At 40.0% G+C, this 17692-nt stretch overlaps 1 protein-coding gene across 2 annotated transcripts in view; it reads left to right on the top strand.

Annotated features, from left to right (window-relative positions):
- myo1d (myosin 1D) overlaps positions 1 to 17692 on the top strand; it is a 100423-nt gene that overhangs the window by 40107 nt on the left and 42624 nt on the right. For both annotated transcript variants that reach the window (XR_004555053.1, XM_034119436.1), the window contains exons 12-16: positions 31 to 101; positions 2748 to 2822; positions 3501 to 3633; positions 3787 to 3953; positions 7392 to 7599. Coding sequence is in view for 1 of the 2 variants with exons in the window: in XM_034119436.1 (XP_033975327.1) it covers positions 31 to 101; positions 2748 to 2822; positions 3501 to 3633; positions 3787 to 3953; positions 7392 to 7599 (654 nt within the window). In the remaining variant the exon portion in view is untranslated. The remainder of the gene's footprint in view (positions 1 to 30; positions 102 to 2747; positions 2823 to 3500; positions 3634 to 3786; positions 3954 to 7391; positions 7600 to 17692) is intronic.

Here is a 17692-nt window from a genome sequence, read left to right as displayed (position 1 = left end):
GACTCACTCTCTTTGTCTTTCTCTTTGCAGCTTTCACCCACGGACAAGAGTCTGGAGTTTGACCGCGACTTCCGCATCCGCCACTACGCAGGAGATGTGGTGTAAGTTAGAAACTACTACCTACTCTTGTAATTCCGTAAAAGCTTTTAACGGTGATTCATGCTCTTTTCCTACATCCATACCCCTTTGAATTGTTCCACCTAACTGCCTACTGAAATCACAGTCATGTACTTTGGCAGCTTAGAGAGCAGATGGGAGTTTGGCTTCCTAATTAAACTTCATGGTTTTTTGGGGATGTGGGAGAACCACTCATTCACAAACATATTTGTTTTCAAAAGGATGGTTTTGAAAAAAACTCTTTACCCTCAGTACACCATGACATCATCGTTTGCTGTAGTTACAGTTGCATTATAGCACAAGTAAGTAGTAAAACACACTTTTGGTGGAACACGGTTTTTCCAACAGATGTTTTAAAAATGCTTACTTGAAGTCTGAAGTATATTGTCTGATATGAAACGATAAACTGAATACATTCTATCAAAGCATCAACATTTTAGAAGCAAACCATTTCTGCCATAGGTATAAACAACATCAAAACACCTACTTCCCACATGGTAAGAGTTTTACAAAAGCATGGGTCGGTGTGTGGATGATGTTTCTATAATTGATTGATGTTATATTCTTGTATTTTTGTATTTATGTATATATTTATTTTATTTTTGTTTGAAAGAAATGAAACTTTGTAACATGTTGAAATGCTTAATGTAGAGTCATCCTAGCATCCTAGCACACACATGTGACAAAAATAGGTTGGCATTGTATTCTGAACAGTAGCAATAAAACACAATTGAATTTCATTAAAATGACCACCATCAATGCCAACAATTGGCCCCCACTTAACATTCACAACTGGAGCACACATGCACACATTTTAACATCATCTTCATAGCAGGCTGTCTCCCAAAATGACAGCACCACTTCCCAATGCCCCAAAGTACTTGGGTACCATTCAAATGAATAAATAACACACGATAAGCCTCCAAAAAGTGCTCTCAGGGAAACGTGTTGAGCCCATTTGTGAGGGCTAGTGTCTGCTGCCCAGGGGAGGACTCAGCCAGAGGAGCCTGACTGGCAGTGTGATTGATCCCTGAGCTACTTATAGCAGGCAGAGGGCTGCTCACAACACACAGCATGGGCTGCTGCAGCTCTGCTTTTATAGCTTAACAGCACACATTAACGTTTACAGGAGGCTGTAAGGTCCAACTTATATTTAGATTAACGGAAACCACAATTTACACATCTAGTGGCCACTTTATTAGGTGTAGTTGTACACCTAGCTGTTTTGTTATGCTATTATATGATCATGTGTCAGACACTCAATGCATGTAGTAATCATACCTGGACAAGAAGTTTACTTGTTAATGCCAGACCTCAGAATCTACTGTAATACCACATTTTCCCTGGGTGTTACGGCATGCAGCTATACTGAACTTATTTTTTTGAATATTTTTTTCGACATGCAAAAGTTGAGGAAAGTACATGATACTGTATGTTTTTGTTCCACCTCAGTGGAAGTTCCAAGCGAGTTTAGACAGTATTAGGGGGTGAAGTTAAAACACTGCAGACCAATGATTGGTCAGAGAAATGCACCAATGCAACACAGGACAATACGTTCCTTTGTAACGCAGCGTGTTACCAGTTGTAGATGGTGTCACAGTATTTCATAAATATATAAATATATAAATAAATAAATACCTCTTCCTCAAAATAAGTCGTGCAAAGCAGAGCCTTACCATGAAGTGGAAACACGGCTTAAATCACTTTGACTTTGCTATGATCTTTGGTGCCACACAAAGGGGTTTGAGTGTCTCAGAAACTCATCTGAGATGTCCTCAGATGTTCACGTACAACGGTCTTCAGAGGAGAAATCAGGGCAGAATAGCCTGACCAGACCAGTTTAAGTTGACCGGAAGGCGATGGTAACTCAAAAAGCATGGCAGCAGTACAACATCATTGAACACACAACACATTAAACCTTGAAGTGATGGACTACAGCCGCTGAAAACCACCACCAGTTCCTCTCCTTTCAAATAAAAAAAGCAATGCTACAGTCTGAACTAGCTCGCACTGGCAACAATTGTTGCCTTGTTTGGTGAATTTCACATTTTCTTTATTGGTCTTATGGTGAAGAAGACATTTTCTTGGCACACCCTTAATACCAATCAAGCCTTATTTTAAAATGCACAGCCTCCTCTGAGTTTTGTTGCTTGCCATGTGCATCCCTTTATGCACACATACTGCCCATCTTTAATGGACATTTTACAACAGTCGTAATGCACCACGCAGTGAATAACGTCTCACAGGTACATCTTATCTCAATCTGATTCCACCAACATGGCACTGAGTTCAAGGTACTCCAATGGCCTCCATAGCCACTAGATCTCAATCTGATAAGGCAGCACTTTTAGTTGTGTTGCAGGAGATTCACAGCATGAATAAGCAGCCGTCAAATCTCCATCAAATGTGTAATGCTATCACCTCAGCACGGAGAAAATAAACATTTCCGGTTCTTCTGGTAGCAGGATTGGAAAAATGTACCTAAAAAGTGGCCAAGTGTAAATAAAAAAATAATCTATAGATAGAATAAGGTAAAAATAATCATCATAGTAATGCTGTTACTTGTCAGAACAATAAGCAAGACATGTGTTTTTGCGAACATTTATTCACCTGCCTCCCTCTCTCCACAGGTACTCAGTGGTGGGTTTCATTGATAAGAACAAAGACACTCTGTTCCAGGATTTCAAGAGGCTGCTGTACAACAGGTGACACACTCAAAAAAACACACACAGAGTAATACACACCTCTTCAATCACCTCTGCACACTTTATTCTCTGTATTCCTGGCAGCACTGTACATGACTATGCTCTGGAACGAACAGTGCAGCACAAGTACAACTAATCTCCTTTCAGCAGGCTTATATCCTGCTCCTCTCCCTGATGTTTTTCCTCCGCTGAAAATAAATGTGAGGTCTAGTAACTGTCTAATGTGCATTTTATGATACTCTTTACTCCTAAGGAGACAATGTGGATAGCAGCCAAAAATGTTTTAACGTGGGTGCTAATAGCCTAATGGGAACACCTACAGTATTTGGGTTGGTGCTGTATTAAGAGTACATTTTTAAAACCAAGGGAATATATTATATTAATGAACTATTGCAGTGCTAGTTTTACGTTAACGATACACTCACATTTTGTCTCCATTTTTGGCGATGTATCTCCTTCTTGCATGTTGTTGTTGTCTGACATAAACTCGTCACTCTTCAAGAGCAAACTTTTTGTCCGACTTTAGGATACACATTTTAATCTTAATAGGTTTTAACCACATTGATAACAATCAGAGAAACAATCTTAGAAACACTGATTATTTTTTTATTTTGTTACTCAATGCTCATTAAAGTGTTTTAATATCTACTTATACAACTCTTCCTTTCATGTTCACAGTTCTAACCCAGTACTGAAGGGCATGTGGCCTGAAGGCAAACTGAGAATCAATGAGGTCACCAAACGGCCACTAACTGCTGCAACGCTCTTCAAAAACTCCATGATCATGTTGGTGGAGAACCTGGCCTGCAAGGTGAGCAGTCTGGATGATAAACCCTTTGTTTTAAACACACACGAACCCTTACATTTTAAAATAACATGCCTGAGAGTTTCAGCACAAAGTCTTGAATGGTGGATCAGAAATAAAACGTGTTCAGTTAGTTATTAACACCGTTTCCCACTCTAGGAACCCTACTATGTGCGCTGCATCAAGCCCAACGAGGTGAAGTCGCCTCTCCTGTTCGAGCAGGAGCGCTGCCGCCACCAGGTGGAGTACCTCGGGCTGCTGGAGAACGTCAGAGTGCGGCGTGCCGGCTTCGCCTACAGACAGACCTACCCTCGCTTCCTACAGAGGTACCTGCCACATATTAATCACTCTTAGCACCTTGGACATGTGATATACCTTGTTTCTGTGATATATAACGTGCTTTTTCTTTTACTTATAACTTGACAAGCTGCAACTGCAAATCATTTATTTGATATTTTTTTTATTGTTTTTTATTTAATCGTTTATTTGGCAGGGACAATGCACAATAATGAACACTTAAAACATTCAAATGTATCAAGCGTAACAGTGCCAGATTTAGCTTTGAGCTAATTTCCATCTAAAAAGCAGATTCTTTAAAAAGAAATTTGTCAATAAAACGTTGAGAAACTACCATTTCAAATCACCAGAGCCCATACTGACATCTTCAAATGCCTCCATTTCTGCATTCAACCTGACAGTACAAAACCCAAATTGATTAACATTACTATCATAAATGACAGAGAAAAGACAAATTCTCACATTTTGGAGTTCATTTCCTTGAAAGATTACCTTGTTTTGTAAAACTTTTACCCAGGACTTGCCTTGCAGTCCTGCAGTAGATTAATGAGATCCTCAGTCGGGCCTTTGAGGAAAAACTACAAATTATTCACATATTTCATAATGTTAGGGTTGTGATTTGAAGTTTTAATGGGTGCTCTGGGACTAACTTTGAAATGTGGGTAGAAGACGTGACTGAGTAACACTTCTTCCCTCACCTCACACACTCTGATCAGACATGCTGAATCCCTGAAGCTGTCCACTCTGCCGCTGTGAAGGATTCCATCTGACAGTTCCTAACTGTGGGGTGTAAAATGTGTTGTGTAACTCCAATCAGCTCACATCCAATCTAATCTCACAGCTAATCAGTTAAATCTCCAGCAGCCATCATAAAAAAACCTTTTTAGTAGTTTGTCAGCTTGCTACAAGCATAATATGACTGTCCTCTGACCTTGAATTAAAAGCTGTCTGCACTCTAATTACTAGGAAAAGACTTTGTTGTGAAACATTTTCAATGTGCTGCAAAACGTACCCTGATTTAATGTGTTGTCGCAAACCCCTAGTAGTCAATGACCTGCGTCAACATCTCATGTTTTATTCAGAAAGACGCTTGACATTAAAAGTCTGTTTGCATAGCAATTAGCACTAATTTGGTTGCAAGCCGAGTGCTGAGAATGGAGTTCTAAGGCTAATGCCAATATTGATATTTAGGAGTTACAAAAATCAGGGCCAATATTTTAAATGTTGGCCCTGAAACACGTAATATAAACAGACATTTCTGATAAGGGTTCCTTCCTTTTGAAAGATGAACTGGACATGACATTAAAACATACCAGAAAAACAACAGCAAACATAACATTAAACAGAATAATTAATAACCAATTAGATGAGTTGATATTAACAGATGAGACTTGAATTTATAAAAGGCAAGTTAAATCATTTCATAATATAACACATTTTTATAAATAAAGGCAATTCAAGGTGCTTTGGATAATGCACTAGAACAAACAGGAAATACATTATTTAACAGGCATACACCATATGAGTAAATACAAGCTAGCTCAACGGGTATCTGTACTGAATTACTTTGAAATGTACTTATTTAATATACTTTTCATGTTCAAGATGTTTTTCATCCAACTAATCATTTATTGATCGTTCATTCAAAGGGTCCTTTTTATGCTCTTTTTCGGGTTCATATTTGTATTTTGTGCCTCGAAATGTTATTCTAATAGAATATTCAATGGAGGGTTGCTCTTGTGTTAGAGTACTGTAACAGTGTGGTTATTATACTTTTAATTAAAGTATCTGATACACTTCATCCCAAACTGATATTCTGGGAGCTTTCCCAGCCCCGGGGTGCAAAACTCCATGCTGCATGTGTTGTCTCGTTAAGACTCTATTCTTCACATTTTAAAAAGAAATCCCCAGGTGGAACTCTTGATATCTTCAATTGTGAACCTGTAGTTTTGCACACAATATGTTTCATAAGACATTCTGTCTCGATAGAGGCTAATATAAAAGGGAAGCAGAAGATAAAGAGTGAGGACAGATGTCAAACAGATCAGGGTTAGGCTTTAGAGACTAGAAATGAACACACATGCATCCTTGGAGTCAAAATGTCACCTCATGTCTCCCTGCAGAGGATGAGTGGCAGTGACTCTGATGTCAATGCACATTATATTAGACCTGGAAAGCTCCACTCACTACATTTTACAAAACTCATCACTCTCTCCATATTTTCCTATGCCCTCGTAGTAAGGGTGGTTGAGGATGCAGGATTAGGCAATGAGTCTTTTGCATAAAATGCTAACAAGCTAATAATTTCGTAAATAAAACGTTTTCCTCTTGAGATTTTTACTGTCAAAACAACTCACACAAATTACAGAAACCTTGCTTTTGTTTAACGCATTCTAATAAAGAAGGGAATTTGATTGCAACTTTGTGCTGTTTTGAAAAATGCATTCTATAATTCATCAGTGTATGACTGAATTTAGACCAAATGCTATTACTTTTAAGGCTTCCACAGGACCTTACAATCCAAACTCTGATCGTTTAGAGAAGGCATATGAAGTCTCATATTTCCATCCAATTATAGCAGTGTAATTTGACCTCTTACCCCATGTAGGTACACTATACAGTAATTACTCCCCTTGTTCATGTCTTGGAGCAGCTGTGGCGTCCAGCCATGGCATCTCCAGTCCACAGGAACAGTTTCACGCTCACATAGCAATTAAGAAGATCTGTACAGCTTCAGCTTTCTTTCTTAAGATATAATATGATGTGAGGGGAAATAAAACACAGAGGACAAACTACAAATATTCAATTACAAAGAATCTGCGCAGTGTCTAGATTTGAAATGGTCCTGTATCAGTATCATTTCTTCCTCGCTGACAGTGTTTGTATGTTTAAATGTTTTATTAACAGAGTAAAAAGCAATACAAGTTTATTAGTGCAACTATTGCTCTGTGAGGTAAATGATAACATTAGCACAAATACAATGTTGACATGCTGATGTTTAGCAGGTTGAATGTTAGCATGCTAACATCTTCTAATTAGCACTAAGCACAAAGTAGCTAAATGCTAATGCTGATGTTAATATCATCAGTTTTGCAGGTCATATACCAAAGTGTTGGACACATTTGATCTGTGGATGGTGCTGGATGATAATTGAAGGGATGAACACGTTTCTGACCATTTATCATAAGGGGAACATGAATGTGATTACCAAATGTTATTGTCATCTAACTAATATTTGTTGAGATATTTTATTAAAAAAAAGAGTTAACTTCAGGGTAACATCAAGAAAGATCAGGATCCCCAAGGTCTGGAGGTTGGGGAACATTTATATATTTGTACTGTTTGCAGAGTGGTAACAAGATAATTGAGTGTAGAAGGATCTACGCAATCTAAATAATCATTTCTTTTTTCTTTTGTTGAGCGATACACTTCAGCATGTTCTGACACGACCTCTGTCCCTCTTCCAGATACAAGATGATCTCAGAGTTTACGTGGCCAAACCATGACTTGCCCTCCGACAAAGAGGCCGTGAAGAAGCTCATGCAGGGGTGTGGATTCGACCACGACGCGGCCTACGGCAAAACCAAGGTCTTCATCCGCACTCCACGTACGCTCTTCAGCCTGGAGGAGCAGCGGGTGGAAATGGTCCAGAGGATCGTCCTCTTCCTCCAGAAGGTGAGACCACCTCACATTCGCTTATGAACCCAGATACTGACAGCTTGAAACTGCAAATTACTGATGCAGTATCGCTCTGAGCTCATGGGAAATGCAGAATTTAGGAAATGTGTTTCGACTTAAATATCAAAAGCATTAAGAAGCTTCTGATTCATTACATTTCTCCCTTTTTTAAAAACATGGTTATCCTCTCCCTGATTTTCCCTTAAATGTAAACCAGGGAACCAAATTAACAACATCCTTTTTTATAGCTCTCATTGAAATTCACTAGCCCTGGCTATGCATATGAATAACCTTGGAGACTAGAACAACTCTACTCAACTCTTTACACAAGTTTTACAGGCGCTGAGGTATTTTTGGAGCTGATATAATCTTGTATTATTAACGGTGGAATGTTATATCTCTCATGGCAAATGTCTCTGCCTCTCCTTCTTTCTGAGTTTCTCCCACGCAGCTCCTGTAAAGTTGTTATGTAGGATAAGTTGAATTTAAATTTAAAAAATGCTCTTTGTAAGTGATTTAAAAAGCTGCAGAGTAACATCATCATCCCAAATCAGTTGATGTCCTTGATTTGACGCCCATTAGGTTAAGCACTCAGACTTCACCTGTTGTGAAAGGATTGTAAATATGATGGTACGAGATAACCTGAGCATATTTTCATTTAAACTAGTAACTGTCAGTGTGGTTAAAGTACAGCATGACTGTGTTTCTTGTATTAATTAGAACAACTGACTAATTCTGATTAAATGTATATATTTGTTTACATCACATCACTTACAGTAAATATGGCTACTGACTTCTATCCAAAGTGACTTAAGATAAGCACATTTAACCTTTTTTAGGGACAACTTAACTATCAAAACAGTGTAGTGTTTACCATTTAATCTTCTCTTCTCATGCTCCAAGAGGCTTGCATTTATGAATATCGAATCAGATTTCTTGTCCAGCCATTTGTAAACTGCGTTTTGGTTTAGAAGCACCAACATCCTGTTCAGCAGAACAGCAAGAATTTGAAATAATGTGTTTAGGCCACGGAATAAACAACGAAGATCTTAAATTATTCATATTTCAACATTATATAAATATAATATGTATTTGTTAACAGTCACGTTTGTGCCTGCTTGCATACTGCCCCCTCCCTTTTGTCTTTGCTCTCCAAAAATAGCTTTTAAAAAAGTGTAATCATCAAGTGTCTCAGTAAGGTGTTCCATCATAAGCATCCAGGACAATTTAGGTTCTCAACTTTTGTGATTTGGAATCATGTTTTTTCTTGATTTTGGTGGGATTTCTTTTATGATCTTTTGATGATTTAAAGATATGGAAATGTTCACGATTCATACAAAGAATGTTTTTTGAGATGATGGCACTTTTTCCTCTGAGTTAATATTGTGTTGGGTGTGGCGGCGGCCACATGCTGTGCATTTTCATACGAGTCCCCCGCTGGATGCTTGTTCTGCTATGAATATCTATCACTCTTTGTGTGTCTCTGTCTTCAGTATTTGGTAACCCCATCATGCATCAGTGGTACGACGACACCTTCAGGCGACAATGTCAGTGTCTCGGTGTGATTATGGTGCATGCTCTGAGATGTGTTGTACTGGCGTGCAGAGCAGACTTGTGTTACTTTGAATAGATGGAGAGAGTGGTTTGTAAACATAGTGTACGCTGTGCCTGCCTGTCACATTTGAAATGCAAGACGCCTGGAAGCTTTAAAATGGCTGACTGACATGCAGTTCTTTCAAAAACATCAACGCTTGTGCATACATCATCTGCTGCGGCTCCTGAGGACTATATTCTACCCCCAGGACCCATATGATTGACACTTTTATAAACCATTATTATTTTAGAATCATGTTTGCACATTCCTCCACACTAAGTCTACCTTTCTCAGGGAGTATCTCCAAGCTCTCGGACATGAAAGGGTTTTCCAGCCAAATTAACTCCTGCAGCAGATTGATTGCTCGACCTTTGTATTGATCTGTGTGACCCGTTGCGGGCTCTTCACACGGACATGTTCCCTCCACCTCTCCCTCAGGAGAATCCTATCTTGCATCTACCAGAATGAGCAGGCATCAATAACCAAGGGAAAGCCCAGAGGAATTTGACGCTTTTCCACCAAAACAAACATCACAGCAGCAGCAGAGGTCTCAGGAGGCAGCGTGTTTTATTTTTCGGTCAATGTTAAGGCCAAACACAAAGTATAGCTTCTCACACATGCTATATATGCACTCACTGACCTGCATTCTTGCAAATGTCCAACAGGGGGCTTCTCCCCTGATGTAAACATTCAAATGTTTAACCCTTGTGTTGTGTTCGAAAGCTGTTACCGTTCATGGTGTTCGCGTGTCAATTTTGACCCATGATTTATCTCAGTCCAAAACACTCAACAATAATGACTATCATCCAATATTGTTTTAGCTACATCATAACTAACTTATTATGCATTCATAACCGTACAATCCTGTTGTAATTTTAATTTATGGCCCCAAAAAACATTACACCACATATTTAAGTAAAACATGTGATTCAATTCACTCATTATATTTCCTATAGTGAAGACAGTGGATCATTACGTTATCTGACTATAATAGACTAATATTAGAATACAATCTCCCCAAAAAAGTTTTAAATGATTGTTACAGTGGATGGGGTGGGGGTGGGGTGTCTAAAGTCAAAGTCACCCCACTTTGGGCCAAATTTGATCCAGAGTCACCCCCAACAATGCTGCAGGGTCTTCACAGACCCGAACACCAAATTATACACTTTTTTTTAGAGACCTTCAGACTTGGCTAAAATGGTCAAAATCAGTTGTTCAGTGTTTATATAGCTGATGTGGAGGATATCATGAAGCCTTGTTCCGTTAAAAAAAAACTAGAGCGTGTTATTATATAATTTGAACTTGAAACGGATCACGGGAGACCCGAACACAACATAAGGGTTAAGTCTACCAACAATTGACCCTACTTCTCAGTGGAATAATTTCCACAGTTTACATTCTTCTGAGGATTTTAGGGTCTCAATCACTAGTTCCAAGTATTCTTCCATGTTTGTAAATTATGACCCAGCTATCTTGTGATTGACAAGTTGCTTCCATGGTTTTGTCAAGTGTGGGTGCCTTGTTTTTGTTTTCCAACTGTTACCCTTTTCAAAGGCAATTGTGGTTTCCTAAAAATGTCTTGTTTATGGCTCAGTTATACTTTACTCCACGCTATAGTCGCTTCTGGTTCCAAAAAGACGTCCATAACGCCAAACTTGAGGCTTCAAAACTGTGTCAGTGACTCTGTCTATTTACTAAATACTGCCTTTAGGTCCCTGACCCACAACATTAAATAGTGGTGTTACGGTAACACTGACTCCTATATCTATTAAACTGTTACTCAAACAAACATCCCAGTGCGAGTCTGAGCTGCTACGCCAAGCAATCCCCTTATCAGCACCTGGCACACCACACAGCATTATGCCAGTTTGGGACCTGCAGTGCCAGGACTGTCAGCCTGTGACTGAAGCTCAGACACACTTCTTGGCCCTCCGTCTGCCTCATGGATTAATAATAATACCACTTAGTTTGCCCCATCAAACAACAAAAAAAACAGATTGAGAATACACTCCCTTCCATAAAGACACATGGAGTTGCCCTTGTAGTGCCACTGTCCACTGCTTGTCTAAAAATAAAACACTGTCCTATTTAACCCGTTTATATTACCATAACCTCTCCTCCTTTGAGAAGGGGTGGAGTAGCTGGGGGCATGGAGAGGATGAGTGTCCTTCACAGCTCCATTTAATCCTGCCATTCTCTCCTTCCTTCAATCACTTCTTCATGTTTATTCCTGATGCGCTATAGCCACGTTCAAATCTCTTAAAGCTCTCTAAATCATTGCCCCTTAAAGAACATTTCAACGGGAAGAATGGCTGAAAAAAGGCACACAATCCAACATAAATACAGATGTTATAAAATATACATAAGCCACCCCCACCTTCGTTCTGTGTTAAAATGAATATTTCATAAATCCAAGCTCAGCCATCCACATCACGAGAAGTGTCGGCGCTTGTCAAAGTAGGTACGATGACGAGAAGATAACCCCCCCCCCCATCCCCTCTCTCGCGTATTCTCAGCCGCCACCTTAATTGCTTTCCAAAGCTTTACATAGTCTCCCTGTAGCGGTGCGTTTAATAGACATGGCGAGTGTCCTTTCACAGCGTGGCCACGTGGGGTTTTGTCTTAAAGGATAAAGAGCATTATTGTTTTTTGTATTGTGTCTTGAGGCAATACAATGTGCAGTAAATCTTGCTTTTGTAGAGTCTGACTGACATGCAAAGGGTGTAGTCTGTGGGTATCTGTGCAGCCTTTTTGTGAGTAGCAGGATACTTAATGCGAGGCCAGCAGTGCTCTTCTCTGCTTAACAGTCCAGGACTGATCTGTCTCCGGCTACACCTCAGCAGAAACATGATCTGTAATCCTCTGATCCCCCTCTGAACCTGCAGAGTTTAAGCTTTCATCTCCTCAAAAAAACTTCAGTAAGAACACGGCCGCAGATCAGAGAGCGGTTTAACTTCTTTGTAACAATTATGCCGCTGGATTTGAACAGAGGAAATGTGCTTCCTCTGTTCTGAGAGAAACTTGTGATGTGATGTTGAAACTAATATATATATATCTTTTTTAAATAATTAAATGAATAAATGTAAAAAATATATTTAAAAGAAAACATAATTATTGGGATAGCTCAGTGGTTAGAGCGGTAACTGCTTCCTAGTAGGCCGGTTCGAATCCATACCCGGCCGAACGATCAGCCAATGTCCTCTCCTCTGTCTCCACTTTTCAACTCTAAGAATCTCTTATAAAGGCCTTCTCTGGCCCAAAAAGACCTTAAACAAATGAACTAAAACATAATTCTAGTCATTTAAAGGGTAGGAAATGTATGATTCTTTTAACGAACGATAAATGTGCTTGTTGGTGATAAAACCTTACACCTGAATGAATAATAAACAACATGGAGAATGAATAAATCCAACAAGTATTCACAAATTAAAGCCCCGGCCACACGAGGACGATAACGCAAACGGACCACAATCGCTATCAAAAAAGTCTTCCGTCCACACGCAATAGGCACCAGAAACGTGTCCGTTCACACGAGACCGCTCGAAAGCGCTGGAGACGCTGTAGTACATATGCCAGGCCTGTAAGTGGCGCTGTAGTCCTGCCACAAAAGCAGCGAAGAAGACTTCCCACACATGGTTGCCATGGTTGCCCTTCTGTTTAGTCTCCGCTGTGGACGCTCTGGCTCTTTTTCTCCCTCCCCGAGGCAAGCGTTTGCTCCTGATGTAAATCTCTCCGGTAGTCCACCAGCAGATGACAAACACCCACCTCTCCGCTTCTTCCAGGGGACGAGGGGACCGTGCAGCAGAGTTTCAGTTAGATTTGTTGCCGCCGGTCAACATGTCCGTTAAAGTTGAAATCTTCCGGACAAAATTAGAAAAGTGCCGGTCAAAGGTCTTCTTTGTTATTTATTGAGCTTTAAAACAAACTCTATATAATAATATAAGAATAAAAAACAGAGCCTCTCTTTTCCTCCCCCTCTTCTGACAGCCCAGCAGCTGATCTCTGAGCAGGACAGGTGGGAGAGGCGGGGCTATTGCTTCAACGTTATCAGGAAATGATCGTATAGGCGTAAACACGGAGCCGTTTGCCCCCCCCAGAGCATTTAGTTTGCAGATCTACCCACCTTGGGACCCGTTATCGTTTTCTGCGTTTCCATGTCGGCCTCGTGTGGCCGAACCGTCTATCTGATAGTGAACTGTAGCAGATACGACCGTTATCGTCCTCGTGTGGCCGGGGCTTAGGAAGCTGGACCTTTTTTTCATGATTAGCTATTCAAATAGTTACAGTTTTTTGGGTTCATATAGGGGTACTGAACACAGGTAGTGCTCTTCAGCAATGTTTAAAAGACTGGGTCCCTGGTTTGAATGGTATCCTGCAACATTTTAAAAGGTTTTCTTTCTTTTAATGCAAATGTTCTACGAGGTACGAAATGCCTCAAGTATACACACAATGCATTGTTGTCTAAAACTCAGAGTATAAATGTTCAGCCCTTCATTTTCTGTCCATCACCTTATCAATGAATCGACTGTTTCAGCTCATGTCAGTTCCTACTTCTTAGTCATTCTTATTCTTAGTCATTAGGTAAAGCAGGACACTCAATAAAGTCAATCATGTATAGACTGTATTGTACAGCACTAATACTAATCTATAAACTAGCTATGCTGATATTTAGAAGCTTATATTTCATGTACATAATACTATGCGCAAGAGATACAGATTCTGCAATGACTAGCTCTTTTACTTTACGGATTTATAGGTTGGATAGTATTCTGTATTCATGCTTTACTTCCTCAATAAGTTGATTTTATTGTGCCATTCAAACATGTTTCTTTAGTGTTTGTTACTTCCAGCATATACTGCTTACGATCACACATTTTCTTCCAATCTATTTTGTCCAGTCTCATCTAATGATGGATGGGCTTCGAGAGTCATCCAACGTTCAATACTGTCCCTTCTCATTGCTGTTGATTGTTCAAGACCATTTTAAGCGCATTCGTTTAACATTATTGAGAGTATTAGCCCAGTGCTAAGGTTTTAAAGTGACATAACACCAGGCGCTATGATTAAAATACTCTTTGTATAGTGGGGCTAGTGTTACTGGTGAGTGTGCTTGGACTTTATTGATTTATGATAATGACTGCTGGCCCGTGCCTGGGCCCAATGTCCCCCTATGACAGGCTGTGGTCAGAGCACGTTGCAGCCCCCCCCCCCCCTCTGCCCACCGCGTGCATCGAGCATGTCACTGGAAAAGCAGCTCAATATCCCCAGAGGATGTGGAAACTCAGGCGTTCAGCAGCGGGCTGCAGTCGAGTGTGTCCATGCTGCAGACCGGCCTATCTGTCACTTCATGGAGGAATTACGTCATGCCTCCACCCCCAACTCCCTATAGGTGACATCAAGGTGAAGGATTGTTTTAGTGTTACAAGGCTCAACAATAATGCTTTCCTGGGGCGAGTAAAATTCCACGAGTAAATCCACCCTTTGTCCCATCGTACACACGTCATTTCTTTCAAGATGATATTTATGCAGTTAGGAGCAAGTATGAGAGCAGGGCAGATACATCATCATCATTTTATAATAACAACTTATAAATAACACCATTTCCATAGGGGCAAGTTTACTTTGTGAAAAGCAGATTTCTAATGTAAACCAGATAAGAATGAACCCTATAAGAACTTTTAAATTGCCAACACTGCAGTTCAGGTAATGGCCTTTAATTAGACATGCAGTCCCAATACTTTTCAGATTAAAAAGATAGCCAGTAATAGGATTTTCTCTCTTTCTCTGCTCTGCTGAACATCGCAACCAACCCAGCTATCACCAGTTGTCCTGGCTCCGGTAATATATGAATGCTTTTACTCAGTGTGCATTTCAAAACCAGCCCCAGCAATCTGTCCCGCTTTGTTGCGACAAAGGATTCCCGATCTGGCTTTGATGAGCTCGTAAATCCTGGGGCCAGGAGCACGGCGAGGGCAGGCTCCATGATGGCAGAGTCTCTAAAAGGATGATCAGATGGCTTTATTGGCCAGGAGAGTGAGGGGGCAGACCGTCAGGGGCCCTGTTATTGGCTTGATTTACGCACATTCCCCCGAGTGTCATCTTCATCAGCTCACCAGCGTCATCGCAGTCTGCTCCACTGGTTGAGAAGCACAAACTGTGTTTATGGTGTGTTTATGCGCCTGTGTGGGCGGTTGGATGGCTAACCTCTCCACCTGTCACACACCTTAATGAGGCTCCAAAGACAGCCGAGACATTTTCTCTGCTCTCATTGTTGCTTTATGGTCTTTTTATTTTATTTTGTGCTCCAGCCCCTGTAGTTCACAGTGTAATTAGTGATTTGTTGCTTAGATCAACACAGTTCTTGATCTGGCAAAGGCCTGTGCACCATGTGGGTATGATCCTGGCAGCATCTTAACCAAGCTCTCACTGAAAATCTAATTTGGCTTCTTTTTGCTTTGTGTATCATATAAGCACATATGGGTTGGGACCGGTTGGGACATTAGGTCTGTGTGAATGGGAAGAGTGTTGGAGAGGGAAGAGGAGTCATTCACTGCTTCAGATACACAGGAATTGGATGCATGTTTGTGACATGTTATGAGTTTTTTACAGATAAGATCTTTGGGAAAGACAGGTCTGGATTCACATGCTTCACGGATGGTACTATTTCCCGAATTAGGAAGTCTATTTTCCGGCCCGCAGTGTAGTATAATGTGTGAACAACATGGAATATATATGTTGTGTTGTATTAGTGCTAAACATTGATTGCTGTTTCTAAGTTGTTTTGACTTTCGAGAAGTCGAGAAGCACATTTTTCAGATTAATTCAGCAAAATGAGGGCAGCCCGGAAGGCCTATATCACAATGTTAACGAAAGGGAAACAAACATTTTGTTTCTGCCCTGTGATTCGTCGAAGGCTCTCCCTTACACCATGTTTCATAAAAGTTGGGCCTCCAGTTTTTTCGTAATCCTGCTAAAAATCAGACAAACCGAAAACATTAAACTCTTGTAGGTAATGAGACAAAAATCGATAGAATGCAAATAAGCAATTTCTTCAACAAGTTGAAATGGAGGTCGGGAATGCAAAAATACCTTGAAGAGAAATCATACACAATTGCAAATCCATCGACATTGTAACCTGCTCAGCTCAACCTCTGCTTTCTATCACAATAATGCAAACAAGAATAATTCAGCTGCTGACATCATGAAGATAAACACAAATCCTGTGAGCTTCACTTTGTACTCAAAGCAAGATTCGGCCGAATAATACGACACTCACATCTCTGTTAATATGCTAGTGCTAAATTGATTGCTAATACTAGTCACGTCCTCCTGTGACACACAAATCCTGTTCCTCCTCATCAACTTACAACCACTATCCATAACTTTAAATGTCCGCTCAGCATAATAGAAATTGGATTTATTTCAGTGTCTGACTTCCCCACACAAATCACATTTTATTCAAGGTTTGCTACAGCTATATTTTTGTTGCATTAAATTATACACTGTAGGTTATCAGCTATCCACTTTTGTTTTCACTCACGCCATAAAACAGGACATTTAGTTTTTAAAGTATGTGAGAAGAATCCTGGATGAAAGTGTAATAAAAAAGCACAATATAAAAACAAGTTAAGTATTAAATAGTAGAGTGTAAAGAGGAGCTCAATCACATAAAAGAGACATAAACAGTATGTTCACTCAAAAATAAAATTATGTATAAATCAGAATGGATGGACATTTCTACAACATGTCTATCTACTATCTTTAAATTGTTTAAATCCCAATTTAAATGCTCTCAAAGTCCAGCATTTACACCAGGGCCATTTTGACAGTTATATTCGAATCCTGCCTGCTCTTGAAGCTCTGCCTAATTTGCCGTAACACTCTGAATACTGTCTGAATTTAAATGAAAGTAGCTTTTAACCTCGCTCACAGAGAAAACTGATTTAGCTGAAGCCTGGGCTGACAGTAAAACCCATTTATTCCTCTCATCGCTGTCACCCTGACCATGTGGGACAGTCATCTCAGGGGTCGATTAGTGATGAATATGTAGTTGCTCCTTCTTTCTCACTCTCATCCATGAAGTATTAAAGAGAGAGCAGTGCGGGGGAAACGTCGCATAAGGTCCTTTCTTTTCACAGGCACATCAAAAATAACACAGGATTAGACAAGCTTATTTTGTTTCTGAATAGATGCTGGTTGCTTTGCATAAACACAAAGAAATCAAAAAGAGCGTGTAGATATAAATGCAGTATGTGCTTTTGTTTGTAGGACGAAGCGCGGTAAATAGAAAAAGGTGATATTAAAGCATGAACTAAAAGAAAACAGCCCTTTTGTCAGCTGTAAGACAGTGTATGCTCAATTGTGTTTTTAAATAGATGGTTTAGCTTTCTGAGTGGCTGAATATCCTCAAGGAGATGCTTCATCCTTAAGAATTGTGTGAAATTGAGTTGGAGCATGTTTTTCAAGAGATAAATGGGGCAGAAAATGCAAACAGTG

The sequence above is a fragment of the Trematomus bernacchii genome, unplaced genomic scaffold (genome assembly GCF_902827165.1).
Source record: "Trematomus bernacchii unplaced genomic scaffold, fTreBer1.1, whole genome shotgun sequence".
NCBI lineage: Eukaryota > Metazoa > Chordata > Actinopteri > Perciformes > Nototheniidae > Trematomus > Trematomus bernacchii.
Note: the sequence above shows the minus strand (reverse complement) of the source record. Positions and strands in the feature narration are given on the sequence as shown.